The sequence below is a fragment of the Triplophysa rosa genome, linkage group LG1, assembly GCF_024868665.1.
Source record: "Triplophysa rosa linkage group LG1, Trosa_1v2, whole genome shotgun sequence".
NCBI lineage: Eukaryota > Metazoa > Chordata > Actinopteri > Cypriniformes > Nemacheilidae > Triplophysa > Triplophysa rosa.
Window position 1 is genome coordinate 37,730,896 of NC_079890.1, and position 15,533 is coordinate 37,746,428.

The 15,533-nt window shown below is 37.8% G+C and overlaps 1 protein-coding gene and 1 long non-coding RNA gene across 8 annotated transcripts; one reads left to right on the forward strand and one right to left on the reverse strand.

Annotated features, from left to right (window-relative positions):
• Window positions 1–53: 53 nt before the first annotated feature.
• On the forward strand, window positions 54–6,214 carry LOC130558621 (uncharacterized). 6 transcript variants are annotated; one of them, XR_008963452.1, is made up of 8 exons: window positions 54–139; window positions 481–544; window positions 729–762; window positions 853–892; window positions 1,132–3,561; window positions 4,576–4,735; window positions 5,367–5,499; window positions 5,626–6,214. It is a non-coding gene; the product is annotated as an uncharacterized LOC130558621 (long non-coding RNA). The 6 variants fall into 6 exon arrangements; XR_008963451.1 differs by having other exon boundaries at window positions 1,182–3,561; XR_008963450.1 differs by having other exon boundaries at window positions 853–3,561.
• Window positions 6,215–7,585: 1,371 nt separating this feature from the next.
• On the reverse strand, window positions 7,586–13,852 carry LOC130558608 (delta-type opioid receptor-like). Of its 2 annotated transcripts, XM_057341123.1 has the most exons (4): window positions 13,403–13,852; window positions 12,636–12,878; window positions 10,554–10,906; window positions 7,586–10,481 (listed from the first exon to the last, which is right to left on the reverse strand). In XM_057341123.1, exons 2-4 carry the CDS (start codon window positions 12,857–12,859, stop codon window positions 9,952–9,954), a joined length of 1,107 nt encoding a protein of 368 aa, XP_057197106.1. In that variant the 5' UTR covers window positions 12,860–12,878; window positions 13,403–13,852; the 3' UTR covers window positions 7,586–9,951. The 2 variants fall into 2 exon arrangements, with proteins under 2 accessions (XP_057197106.1, XP_057197113.1); XM_057341130.1 differs by lacking the exons at window positions 12,636–12,878; window positions 13,403–13,852 and adding an exon at window positions 10,980–11,246.
• Between the last annotated feature and the right edge of the window lie 1,681 nt (window positions 13,853–15,533).

Below are 15,533 nucleotides of genomic sequence, written 5' to 3' on the forward strand. Positions count from 1 at the left end.
GTTTCGAGTCTGACGTCATCACGCAACCGTGTGGTGTGGAGCAAAGCGCCAGCTCCCCCTCGTGGGACCTAGTGGGCGGAGCTTGAGCTTCTCTGTACTGTGTACTGGCCATCGGAATTTACACAATTTGCATCGCACGGTAAGAAAAGCGTCCATTAAAGATAAACTTAACATTGAGACATGCATCATTTTTTTCCATAGATCTATTGCTGTCTCCACATTGCTAATTATTTTTGTCATGCATTATGAAACGTATGGCAGATCTGTTTGAGATCATACTTTTTTCAGCCAGCCGTGATTTTCAGTATTGTATAATTCAGTCATAGTGAAACTTAGCCACTGGCTCTTACATAAGAAGGGGAAGTTCTCTTTAAAACCATAACATTTTTATTGCAATATGATCGATTATGTCTTTATTTGGATTTGAATGCCCGTATTGTTATTTAATCTAGAATGTATTGTTTTGTTGTATTTCTTTAGAAAATTGGTTAATTCCATTTCTCCAGCAGGCCATTGGAACATGTCTGTACTGACAGATTTTGAGGTACAGCTTTTTAACTTCTTTGCATGTACCTCTTTAATATCTGTAGTGGAGAGTTATGAAAGAATACAGTGCATATTTTTTTAACAAAACTATGAGCAAACATAAAGGTTTGCCTAAACATTGAACAAAAAGTCATTACCAGACTTGACAGCTACATTCTGTATTTATTTGTGCATCACTTCAGTTGGCAGGAATTGATTGTGGGTATGATGTTGATGGTAAGTGGTCTTATAATTGCTGTACAGTTGTCTTGTTGTGTGCTAACCACAAACATTTCTTAATATAGTTTTGGTTTTGCATTTCTGTAGGTACTCTGTTATACTCTCAAGGCCATTTGATTTGGCTTTGGTAAGTTTGCATCCATTTATGGTTATTTGTTAAGCAAGAGGGACTGAGAACCCCATCAAAAGAATAAAAAAATGATTCAGATTTTCAGTTGCTATCTTTAATCAGTCTGACATACAATCAGAACGCCACTTTGCTGGGAAGATTGAACCGCCAAAGATTTTAAGATTTAAGAATGAAGGAGGATGATGCCTTGTTGGCTATCACAATTTGTGACTTATTTATAAACACATTATGTGAAGGTGACATGGACGAAGAAGAAATCCGGGCTCCTTTCTTATTCACTTTTCAGAGACTAGAGGACATGGAATTTGCAGGAAATACGAGACAAAAGAAATATCTGTGTGTCTTGTTTCTTCAACCCTGACTAGTGAATATTGTGGGATGTTTTAAATATGATAAATGATTGTATGTAAATATCGTTTTCTTTTTGTAAAATAACATTAAAATTCTGTGTGAAAATAAGTGTTGTGTTCTTGAAATATATTTATAATTTTATATATTTTGTATTATATATTATATTTATTTTATGTTAGATGCACAATTTGCTAATCAAGGTTAATAGAAACAAATAAATCCAGCAACACTTGTAGGACAGTGGAATATGTGACTATTAAATTATACAACTGCCAAATGTGGATTGGATGCCTTACTAGTCTCTGAGCACGTGTTACCATGTTCATCTTGGCAAATCACAAGGCTGGTTTCAGACTACTTTGCTTTGACTGGTTATGTATTGAAATAGCATAATGCATAGCCTACCACGCGAAGGATGAGTCTATCCTCAATTACAGTAATATAATTCCATTTAAATGATTATATTTACAAGATTTTTGGAGTACGTGCATTCATATTTATATCCTACGAATAAAAAACAGAAAGGACAGATACGGTAACCTAGGCCGAACTTTATTACACGAATTAATCCGGTTATTTTAATTCACATCTAAACCACACGTTAATGCGATGGAAAAAAGAAGGAAAGACATAGTAAGCTTTCACATTGCCTACTAAGTGTAGTAATTTACATCATGGTATAGATGCTTTTATTTAAAATGAAGGAAAATAACGAAAGGATTCATCCTATTAAGAAGAAAATATTATGACATTTCATTTTCTGAGATGGATACAAAGTTTTCAACAGTTGTAAGAAAACATACATAGTTTGGGCATTAAATAGTTTTATTAGTTGTTCACGTAATGCCGTTTGTCACAGAAACACATCTGACGTGCTAAAAAATCATCATGAAAAATGTTAGGGAGTCAAAAATAGCAACAAATATAGCATTTAGGTCGAGACAGCGGTTTAAGTCTATGGAAAGATTTTATAAATGTCTCAAAGTTCGGTTCATCTTCAATATACACTTTTCTTGCCGTGCGAAACAAACTGTATGAGTTCGGACTGTACCTACGCGTGGATAGCTCAAGCTCCGCCCACTAGGACCAGCGAGGGGGAGCTTGGGCTTTGCTCCACCCCCTTGGCTCTGCAGGGAGTACCACTTGTGTTTTTTGGCAATTTTAACAATCATAGGTAGTTTAGATGGTCAGAGTAAGGTTAGGGTGTGGTTTAGGGTAAAGGTTTCGTAAGACTTGAAACACCAAGGATTTAGTGAAACCAACAAGCCACGCCCACGGATCTGACTCGAAACACCAAGGATTTACAGCCATTTGAGCGTTTGCGACAAAAACATATATTATCTCACTTTCGATAATAAAAAGTATAATATGGAAAAAGTTTAATAAAGAGGAGTCGAATAAATTGGCACGTAATTAAGAAACTCTATCGTTAAAGTCCCAGTGAAATTAAAAACGACAATTCTTATTTTTTCATGAAACATGCAGCGTTTATAGTAAATAGCTTATAAATGTGGGTCATTTTCTTTTTATAATTCGTGTACCCTCATAATCTTCCGTTCAAATCTGAAAATGCACTTCTGCCCTGAAATGACTATCCATCTCAAATGACGTAAACTACCCAGCAAACACGTGTATGTGGGGCCCACACGGGTTGTAAATGGGCTACAGGGGTGCAGAATGGGCATGGGCTCAAAATGGGCATCTTATCTGGGGCCCACTTGGGTGACCCAGATAGGACTTACATGGGTGAACCCAGGGGGGCTCCCCATGTGGTTTCTAGTTGGGTAATTAATGGGAAATGTGTGCATGGGTTTAAAATGGGCTACAGTTATGTCTTTTCACAAGGAGTATTAATGAATTAATTTATTACTTTTTCTAGCCAAATTTAGTATCCACAAATGTACATTTCGAGGAGACAAACCTATATAGTTGTTAAGGTGGAAATCCTACCTAATTCAATGCAATGTTTAGCAAATATAAATATAAAAGTATTTCTGGCTAACATTTCAATGTGTTAATTTAACCTTTTTTATTTTCTTCTTTTGATATTGCTTTGATTTAAATATTGTGGTGTTTGATTTTTTTATGTATTTCCATAATGTACCCAACATTCATATTTGAATTAAAAGGTCTTTGCTGCGCAGAACGATCGGCGTATGTCATCAAAGTACCGCGAGATGCAGCCCCGGAAGGATCCCGTGAGATTTCCTTTAGCAATTCCCATCCCCCTACTAAGTTACCTAAATCGCGCTGGCGGCATTTTCCTATCACACGTGCACAGACTCGGCCGTACTTTTGCCTGCAGTTTATAGAAGGTAAGAATTACAAGTTAAAAAATATATATATATATATATATATATAGGCTACTGTATGAGTATGAAAATACTTTGTTTCATTATGGTTCGAAAACGTAGTTTGGATTCTTGATTCATGTTAGAATTAAGACAAAATCGCATCATATTTTCCCTCTTATTTCTGGCGCCAATGCCAAACGATAATGCTGTAAATTATGCCTTTGTTCCCAACGCCATCTAATAGTTCAAGACACGAAAAAGCTTATACTTAAACTACAAGTTTGGCACCATGCTGTGTGCTCACGATACAGGAAGATTAGTGTTATAACAATTAGATCAAACGGCCCACAGCAGAGAAGCTAGTATAAGCTAGTGTATAAAGCAGCTTGGGGACAGATCTCTATGTCAATAATAAACAAAAAGGCTTTAACAATACATAAAATTAAAACAATGTTTCATATTTATCATGCAAACATGAGCTTTTGCCTTATATAAATCTGCATCAGTTTGCATTAGGGTGTTATTACAAATCTCTTTTTTTAACCATTTAACCATTTTTTGTGGTAAAAGTGTAGTAGCCACGTTTTTTGGTGTATTGGTTACTATTGCCAAAACTATGGCTTTACCCGATACTTGACCAAAAGTATTGACTGTGACATAAATGTTGTGTTTTGCAAAGTTTTCTACTTATGTGTTTGTAGATTATTTTGCCACATGTTTCTATGGTTTACTGGATATCTTAAATTAGCATATCTTAAGTTTTAAAGGCGTTTTTTGGCAAAAAAAGAAAAATATGCAAAGAGTCAGTGTTTACAGTGTGGGGCCTTGTTTTTCAATACCTCTTTTTTAAAATACTGCTTATACATTTTCTGTATTTTCTAATTGCATTCTAATAAAAACACTGAGATAAAACTGTAAATAGTCATTATACCATTTAGAAAAACAACAAATTAAATTTTTGCAGTTCCCTCGCTTTTTATATTCAGGTTACTTTTTTGTCATCTCCCCAATAATGATATTCCTATTTTCCATTAGGTTGCTTTGGTAGAAGAAATTGGAGGGAGTACTGTTGATGAAGCAACAAGAAGAATGATGGCCTTCCTTTTTGACCACCCCTTAACAAGAGAGTACAATTATGTTGGCCGGCATGGAAAGCGGGAGTTTCGGGGCCTCAGACTGTTTGAGGTTGTATATGGTATGTTTACTTGCTCTTGGTTTGTTTGTAACATTCATGTGCAAACCGGTTATGAGGTAGAGTTGAGCTTGTTCATGAATTAGTGGAATCAAATTAGTTTGATTGTATGCAAATAATTGTCCATACTTGGACAGTCAATATTCCAGAATATGAGAATATGGACCATGTGTACAGTTTATTTTAATGATAAGTAACTTAATTTGTGGTGCAGCAATCACAAAATTCAAATTTTATAATAATAAAATTCACACACACTCAAGCCCACCTCTTCTAACCAGGCCAGGGGACTGTGAGTGAATGTTTGTGAGCGCTCGCACTACTCAATGGACCCAAGCTTTATCTGTCAAATGCGCCCAGGCATGGTTCAATTGGTGTAGTGTGAGCAGCCCCTATGTTTATCTTCCATTTTTTTCACTGTAATGGCAATGAAAAGGACCTATACATTGGCTGAAAAATAATGACAATTTTAGATGGACAGATTTTAACATTATTTGTGAGACGAAATTCATTTTTGGGTAAACTATGCCTTTAAATGTTGCCCTGTGCCCTTGTTTCTGTGTTTGTTTGGTTAATAAACCTTTGCAGGCTTAATTTTGAAATTTTATATTTTAATGTTCTATGTGTTTTACAGGAAGCTTGAAAAAAAATTCACTTACAAACCAAATTACAAGAAAAGATGCAGAAAAGGCTGTCTCAAAGTGGCTAATCGGTGCCAGGGACAGGGGAGGAAACCGTTCTGCAAGGGCACGTGGAGAACAAGATAGGTAAAAGTCTTAAGATACTCTTTATTTTTAAATATTTGATGTTTGGCACCAAAATGCTAACCTGACACTTCTTGTTTTAACTGTGAAAAGTGGTATCCTGGTTGAGTAATTATTGTCTTTTCACAGGGCTGTTTGGAGAGAGAGGACCGAGGAGCTGCACAGATTTTTTTCCGGTAAAATGTATTAAAGGTTTAGGGCTGTTAAGTGTTTAATTGTGATTAATCACATCCAGAACAATAAGTTTGTTTCTACATAATATATGTGTATGTTTACTATGCATATTGATTTTGCATTTATAAACGTAAATATTTCCTAAATATATATACATATATATTTGTTTTTATATACTTATATTTACCAATAATTGAAATTATACAAGCATTTATTAATGTTCATATTTTTCTTAAAAATACACATGCATGTATGTTTAAGAATGCAATGATACACAGTACACATACATATACTGTATTATGTAAATACAAACTTTTATTCTGAATACGATTAATCATTTAACAGCCCAGATATACAAGTTATGCCAAATGTTTTCAGTAGCTTTAACTTTTTTCAAGATTCATGTGTATTATAAAGTTGTAAATGTAGATATGTTTTATAAAGTTGTAAATGTACATGTGTTTTATAAAGTTTAAATCGTCACATTTTATGTATGTTCAAATGAAAAGTTAATTCAAATAAACTTTGCTAAAAAGCATGCACTACTGGTTTCGATTCATTAAATACCTTTAGGATTTTAATGGATTAAATGTTTGGATTTAGGGATTTACCGTAAAATAATGTAACCCATACAAACTATACAGTATACTTATTGTGGCCCATAAGAGACGAATATAAGACCTAGCTGGGTCCCATCATTAACCCATCTAGGCAGACTCCTGTAGACACCAAATGGGAGCTATCTGGTTAACCCAAATGGGGCCTATATGGTGTCCATTAAGGGCCCACCATGAGCCCATCTGGGCTAACACATGTGGGGCCACCATGGAAACTGCGGACAAAATTAGCTGGGTCCCAGTTGGGTTGCCCGGGTGGGCCCCAGATATCAGCCCAAGTGCAACCCATTTGGGCCCCACATGATTGTGTTTGCTGGGTAGAGAGCATTTAGGCCCATTAGGCTTGTTCGACTTGATGCGGCACCGAAGATCCGACAGGCGGATGACATCAAAGTACGGCGAGAGCGATTCGGAAAAACGATAAATAGTTTGCTTTGAATCGCTCTCGCGGTACTTTGATGTCATCCGCCTGTCGGATCTTGCGGCGCCGCATCAAGTCGAACAAACCTATTGAGAGAGAGAGTTCTGCCAACGGAAGTCCAAAACGCTGGAGCGTCACGTGATTCATGGAGCCTTCAGATAGTTCCAGGAAGTTATGTTTTCTCTTTAAATGCTTCATTTCTTTCATTTTTTATTCATTAAATGGCTTTCGTCTTTAAATGGGTTAGAAGCTTACCTCAGTTGGTCTGTTTAGTCACAGCTCCATGCGTAACTAGTAACTTCCGGCAACTATTGAGAGCCTCCATTGCTGTGAAAAAACTGTTCCATTGGAGACAACGAAGTTGACGCGACTCTCTCTATCAATGGCTCTGGGCCGGAGCATCCGTTAACTCCTCCCCTTCAACTGTCAGTCTGCTGCCAGTTTCATTTCAAGATGCAACGGCTGTTTTTACACATCCAATCAATTCGCGGTGAAAAACGCAAGCCACGCCCACTAATTTTCACTCGGAAATGTGTCAGAATACGGAAGTCAAAACGATCGCAACCTCCGGTTCACCGGGACTTTAAACGTGTGGCGTGAGACATCTAGACGCGTGGGGGAGCTCTAATCCAATATTTAATCTTTTTTTTTTAAATGTCTATAGATTGCATCTGATTGTGTCTCATGTATATAATATAATATAAATATATAAAATATATACTGTAGACCTACTAATAAAATAGGCCTATTTGTCCAAAGATCAGATAATTAAACAACAGTAAAAATGATTAAATTAGTCCGATCCCTTTTGATTAATAGGGTTAAACCACACGTTACCTAACCCTAAAACAAAGACAGGAAATATGTGTATGTTCTCTCAAGATGTTTAATAGCAGAGCTCAGAATCAAAGCCATTTTAAAAGTACATATTGGGGAGAGAGAGAGAAAGAGGGTGAAAGAGGGTGGCAAATCAGAGGCCATTTCTCATTACAGCAGGTTAAAGGTCAAATTTGATTTCAAAGAACCACACATACACAAACACCCATAAAAATACACACACTCTCCTGCGCTCATTCACATCTCATTTATCATTACAACAAACAAGAGTCATTCAACTCACCCGAATAACTGATTGCAAACGTGTATGCGCTTAGTTTATTTTATAGTGAAAAAAAGTCATTGGTGGAGATTCAGTGCGGAAATACACAACAAAGCTAAAAATAAAACACTCGTTATTTCATAGAAGTTACACAAATTTACATAAATATAGCCTACTTTTTACAGTAGCTTCTTGTACATACAGTCACAGATTTTAAACATCTGTGAAGCTTTTAAAGCAGCACAAGCAGGACTTTACAGCGACCGAGTTATGTAAACACTTTTTACTCTATTTTTACAGCTTCACAAAGCTCACAGACATGCAGAAAGGCCACTACGATGCCTTAAGGTATACAAGCCTGAAATAATGCCACATCACAGATACGTTGCATTTGCATACAAGCAGTCCACTTGGTGTATGTGTAAAAGGTGTTAGGTTTAGTAACATATTTCAGCAAAAAAAAAAAAATGTCGATATAGAGACCCTGACAGCATTGAGACTCATGTTGCAATACACAAAACTCAAAGAAGATTACAAGCAGTTGTGTTTACTGGCACGCGCACACACACAAACTCACGCAATGGCGGTGTGTACCTTCAACCCCGGAGACACATTAGTGTCAAGAAACATTTGTGAGCTGATTTGTACTCCCTATGTGTTGTGTCAGAGAAATATGGAATGATTCGATCTTTACCTTCCTGCACAGACAGCCATTAATCCATTAAACAATCAGACAGAACTAGAGGTTAGTTAATTGGGTCACGAGACAGACCAGAATGAATTAAAATAAAAACGAAAGTCACACAGCTCTCTGAGACAGACAGCCGCGGAAAAAACGAAGAGAGCATTCTGAAATCGTCATTCCAGTCCAGTGTCTGTTGAATTTCAACAAAATCAAACCTCAGGAGTGACACAAAGTCATCCAACAGCAATGCGAACGACTGACAGCATGACAAGACGCATGAAAACTGTGATAAAAATCCAGGTTATAACAAAAACAACTGTTGATCTTTTTCCTAAATACATGTAGAAATATGACTGTATTACTTGAAAGTGAATATGAACCTGTTTTCTGTGCAGTATTTGAGGTCTGAACAAATACATCAGAGCAACTTTTCTGTTATTTTCGCCTGTTTCTCCAGTTTTCATTTTTTGCAAATAAATGCAAATAGAAACAATCTTTTGATTTGAAATTTGGGAAAAAATAGTGTTAGTACTGTAGTTTATAGAAAGAAACAAAAATGATCATTTTCCCTAAACACATACCTGTAAATAATTCTGAATCGATTTTGAAATGGTTTCTTAATGTTTTCCGTGGCTGTATAGTATCTTATTTACAATATCTGTTAAAATTCCTAAAAACATAAAATAACTCAACCAGCCTCATTCACTGTATTCATTTTCTTTCTTAAAGGACAATACTTTCTGTGTGAATCTCACTCCGTTTTACTCCAAAATAAAAAAGGGAAAAATCAACTTTACAAAGACCGTAAACATTTTCTGCATTACAATTCTCTGGGCACGGGGCTATTTATTTTTGCAAAACATTACTTATTATTTCTCATTTTAATTATAGAAAGAAAGCTTGTGTATTGAATTCTCCAGAGAGAAAAATGACCCGAGAAAAAAAAATGCTGCTCGATTCAACCCATGGATTTTTTTTCTCGGGTCATTTTTCTGCATGCAGCCCAAGGACTTGTTTGTTTTCTACCAAACCAATAAAGCGATACATTATATTAATTGAGGTTAACACAAAACCAGGTTGTGTGATGGGATCACGCACCATGTGATTTTCTGTTGTGTAACATGAATACCTGCTTTATGGGCTCTTTGCCTTGAATTAAGAGGAATATTGGCACATTTGAACCTGTGTCCCCATGAGCACTACAGCTCTTAATGGCTCTTATTTGGCGAGCACGTGCACCGAGCGCTTATTCAGTATTAAAATCTGCTCTCTTTTTCATTACAATATGCAAACCAGTCCTAATGCCAAAATCCGGCCATTCGCATTCGTCCTATTGCTGTGCATAACTCTGTTGCACAACGTTTCGCAACTATCATAGCACAGAAGAAACCTGCGTCAATCCTAACGTGTTCGTATCCTCCTTCCCGGCCTGCGTTATGGTGGACAGTTCCACGGCTAGTCATGCCGGCTTTGCTGTCCTGGGTGGGCTCTCCGCAAGCTCGGGGGCTTCCCTGGATGCCGTAACCCTTCCTCCGCTCACCCCCATACCTCCGGCTCGTCCCCTGACCGGCAGACAGAAGTCTTTGAAACATCTCTTGAAGTTCTCGTCCAAGAAGGCGTAAAGGATGGGATTGAGGCTGCTGTTGGTGTAACCCAGCGCCACACACAGAAAGTAGGCAGCCATGACAGCTGTCGTCTCCGGAACGGCCACCAGCGCTCTGAGCAGGATGAAGATGTGAATGGGCGTCCAGCAAATAATGAAAGCCGCCACCACCACCAGGACGAGCCGAGTGATGCGGCGGAGGTTGCGGTCTTTCTCTCGAGAGCCGGAGAGCAGGCGGACGCTGCGCAGGCGCAGGAGCATGAGCGAGTAGCAGACGCTGATGATGAGGACGGGCGCCACGAAGCCAAAGGCGAAGACGCAGATCTTCATCACGGTGTCCCAGTATTCGTACGGATCGGGGAACTGCAACGTGCATTCAGCGGTGCCTCGTGAGAAATAAATGAGAGATTACACAGTAGAACGTCACAAGTTTAATGATCACTTTGAAACTGTCATACCATTGTTAGTCTGCGTCCCTCCCAGCACCATGGCCGGAATCCCCGCGGCTGACGACAGCATCCATATTCCCACGTTGATGCCCTTGGCGTTGAGCGGCGTGCGGAAATCCAGCGCTTTAATCGGATGACACACGGCCACGTAGCGATCGACGCTCATCATGGTGAGAGTGAAGATGCTGGTGAACATGTTGTAGTAGTCGATGGAGATGAAGACCTTACACACGACTTCACCGAAGGGCCACGAGTTGAGCAGGTAGTCGGCGCTCTGAAAGGGCATCGTGGTGGTGACCAACGCATCGGCTAACGCCAGGTTAAAGATGTAGATGTTAGTGGCTGTCTTCATCTTGGTGTACCTGCGGAAAGTGAAAACAGGAAGTTATGAAAAGACATGTTTACATGTTTTTTATGCAAAAACATGTAAACAACCTGCGATTGGTACAGGCCATAGGAAAATATGTTCAGATGTGATCTAATACTCTCTCTCCTTCCGTGATCCTACAGTGGTGTTCCTTCATCTATCTGCTCGCTCACCCACCGAGTTTTGATTTAGCAGACCCTAGTGACATAAATAGAGATCTGACTGCAGGGAAGTACAGCAGCGCTGTTAGAAATCCATGAGTCAGCACACGCTGAGCTGCAGGCCAGAGAATCGTCGCTCTAAATCACGATTAAACGCTTTCAGATGTGCAGCAGGCCGACTCCACGTGCATCTCAAAATCCCTTTGAGGTTTATAGGCATGTACGCCTTTTATGAGACTATACAAGATGACAGCACAAATCTGCAATCTCAGTGAAATTATTAAAAACATCCATTCTCTGACCATGACCTTTATCTGTGCATGTGCGATGGAAAATAAACTCTGGGGAAATTATGAGATTGAAGATCGCGAAGGTCTGTGTTAATTCAAAATTTAGAGGAAATTCAACTTTTAGTTTGGTTTAATCAAAGCGCTTATGTACACTGGGTTGCGTTATGATAAGCAAACATTGTGACAATAAATGTGCAATGCAAAAGAAGTTTTACAATGCTATAGAAGAATAGAATAGCTGAATGGTTTCATAAAGAACCTTTAACATCCTAACATCCTGTTGCACAAAAGATTCTTTGTATTGTAAATAGATTTTTTAATGATAAAAAGTTAGCAAGAAATATTTCTAATAAGACGTTTTGAGTGAAAGGTTCTTTAGGGAACCAAAAACGGTTCTGAATCTATGGCATTGCGGTCGAGAGCCTCGCCGTCACTAGGGGGCCCCCAAGAGCACATGAAATTACAGCTTTTTTGGTGATATATTCACGACACACATCCATTTTCTCACGTAGGGCCATACACTCTATTTTTTCTGTGGTGTGTGTCAAAATTTGTGTGGCTTTAAAAGGGTGTTTATAGGTTGTGGTTAAAATAAAATAAAAATGATTTTTAAAATAAAATATTTGCAAACAGTTAGATGCATTGAACAATAAATTGCACAACCTATGGTCTGTGCTCAAAATTTTAAGGGACAGTTCACCTAAAATTGGAAGTAATGAAATTATCAAATGTTTTGACAATCACGATACACTTGTAACGCAAGGTTTATGTGTTTTTGTTTTTATGACATTCATGCATCCCAAACAAAGCTACAACTTATAAAATGGGGTGTGTTATTATTTAAAGTGTGCATGCAAATAATCAAACATTGACAAAAGTCGATTGTAATTGGGGGGACAGGGGTACCCCCAAATAAAATGATGCTTAGGGCTCCGAAAAGGCTTGGGCTGGCCCTGCTTTGAAGTACCTGTTTTAAGAGAATCCTGAATCATGCAGCCTGACAAAGAACCTATTAGGAATCTTTATTTTAAAAAGTAAAGTAAATATAGAACAACACACTCTTAAAAAGAAAAGGTTAAATTGGAGTTCCACAAAAAAAACTTTAATCTCTAGAAAAAAATAATAAAATGCAAGTTCTCTTAAATGAGTCTCTGTTAAACACAATGTGAAGCATGAATAACTAACAAAAACATTTTAAGAGTGCATTTTAATAAAGATTTTTTCAAAAAATGTGCAAACTTTTATCTTCTGCAGGTTAAATTGAATACTCTACCTGATAATGACATACATGACGAGACAGTTCCCGACGAGACCCACGACGAACACCATTGAGTAAACCGCCGTGATTACCAGTATCAACGGCGACATGCCCTCATACGTCAAACCACCACCAAGCGTCGCGTTTCGCGCGTCAGCCGCCAGAGACGCGTTGAGTCCGCAGTCATCCACTGTGGACTGACACTTCTCTTTCATTATTTCCATCACGTTTATATCCATGTTTCCGTGTGGTTACAGCCTGCAGTCAAGCGAAAATGAGAAGGTGAGGAAAGTGAAGTCAGAACGCGCACTTGACGCGCGGAGACGTGCGCGGAACACCAAATTAACATCAACAGTTTCTGCTGGCTGCAAATGACCTAAAGCGATAACGCATATGATCACATCAATTTTTCAATTTACATGCGCTTATATAATAAGAATAATGCAAATAACATGAACAAAATATTTACTAAACTTTGGTTTAGTTAATTGACCAAATTGAAATTGTTCATTGTAACGGATACAAATTTTGATTAAATATTAAGTTAACGTTTAAATTAACATGTAAGATTAACAAATGCTCTATCAGTAGCCTGTTGTTTACTGTTAGTCCATGTTAAATAATGTAGTTAACTACAAAAGTAACCTTTATTGTAAAGTGTAACCATTTTTAAGGCCTATGTTTATTTATTAGTTTGTTCAATTCAAATTTCAATCCATAAAGAAAAGCTATCATATTTAACCACATTATGTTGTAATATAACAAATAAATACTTTCCAAACCTCTTTCAGATCACACGGGACGCAAGAGCAGTCTGAGCAAAGGAGCACAGGCGTTTCCAACTTTCCCACTTAATATACGTTAAATGCAGATGACGCGACGCGACACGACGCAACGGATGCGTACACAATAACAGAAAAAAACAACTAAGACGAAAAATAAAAACAGACAGGCTGAAAACGACTCCGGACACTTGAAAATAAGTGCGCAACAGACCTGCACCAATGTTGCTTTCCAGGGTCTTTACGCGCTCGAAACCTACGCTCTAAAACTGCACTCGATATGGACGCGACGGCCTCTGGATTTCTCTCTCTCCCACACAGAGACACGGTCTCTCACTCTCCTCTTATTTTCTTTCTTTCCTTCCCGATGTGACACCAGAACGCGCAACAATAACCGCAGGCGCGCGCAGGTCCATCTCTCTCTCCAAACTGAGTTCAGCATCAAGTGCGCAATGGGCACGATTCACGAAAGAACCACAAGAGAAGCGGAAGTGTCTCTCACACGTCAACGCATCCTCGCAGTTAATATTATTAATTGCTTATATTACTAATCGGGGACTGCCATTTGTAATACATATGAGCAGTGAGTAAACTGCAGCTTGAATAGAACAGACGAAAATAGAATAGAATAACGAAACATCACATGTCATTTTTGATGTTTCTTAGAGAAACTTACAGTCACACAGAAACATGCAAAACAGACACCTGCTTCAGAAGACAATCCCTGTTTCATTTTACTGAGACAGATCAAACTGCCATGACAGGTATTTTCATCCTATATGAGTTCAATCAAATATCTAATCTCACACAACTTTACTTTAAATAGTCTCAGGTTAAAAAGCTTTCTCTGTGCTTGCGTTTGTGTGTATGAGAAAGAATGTGTTGCATTATTATAGACATGATGAAAGATGGACCTTACTGCTCAGGAGTTTAAATGAGGTTGTTATTATTATTGTCATGTTTGAATGATTTCTCTCACCAACACGTATCATTACCTCCCTACAGCTAAATTTACTTATTTCTTCCTGGTCTCTCTGGTGTTAAAAACAGCCAAGCCGTGTTCTTGCTTTGTAACACATTATTGTAAAACATAAATATGTGGGAGTGAGTCTAATCCCTGAACAGAGATGGTGAGACTAGTGAGACATCCAAAACATTCTGAGGGGGCCTGATAAAAAACCTATAGGATTACCATCATCACATGGCCCTATATTTTGTCTTTACTTTCTATAACCACAAAGATGATTTGTGAGATTTCTGAGCCTCTAGAGATACTGAACGTCATATAAACTTCTTTTCTCTTTTCTTATATCTCAGCATGAAGCTTAGAAAGGAGAAAGACGCTTGCTGGAGCTCAAAAGGAAAGTGGAGGTTGGCATATTTAATCCTGTCAATCCACAATAAAAGAGCAACCGCTCACCTCAAGCATCTTATAATGTTGCCACAGCTTCTATGGTCTCAGGCTGTCTCAGTTTTTTTCTGTCTTCTCATGTCATGCTAGACTGATTTAATGATGGTGAGATCAGATCCATAGGCACTACACACAAAAGCAAAATATTAAAATAAACATTTTTCTTCTTGCTAAATTAGTGAAAATTCTTTAGAGACGTCCATTTAAAGAAGAATTCAAACAAAACAGTAAATCTATATGTCATTTTATATAATATTTTTTCTTGTAATACAAATTACAGTAATGTGGTGAAAACTGTATGCTACAACATGTGTCAGATCATATTTAAGGATGTGTGTGTATGCATGCACCTTTTTGCTTTGAAATTATATAGCTCCCTGTTTGCAATAATTTGTTAGGCATGTATTCATATTTTTCTCAAAGTAGAAATGTTTAAATTATAAATGAGTGCTTGTGGCCACAGCCTGTTTGTGTTGAAGAAGAATATTTAGAAGAATGTGACATTGACATCACTCACCTCACAGGTCCTGACCGTTTTGAATGCAACTGTAATTCAGAAAAATAATAAAAATTCAGTTCAGTTGTTACATTTATTTCAATGTCGTTAAAGCTATTTTGAAATGATTAATAAAATTGTATTGACTAAAACATAACATTTAGCTGTTTAGATTTCCAATTTAATACACACTAATTGCAAGACCCAGAAAGTAGCATCATATC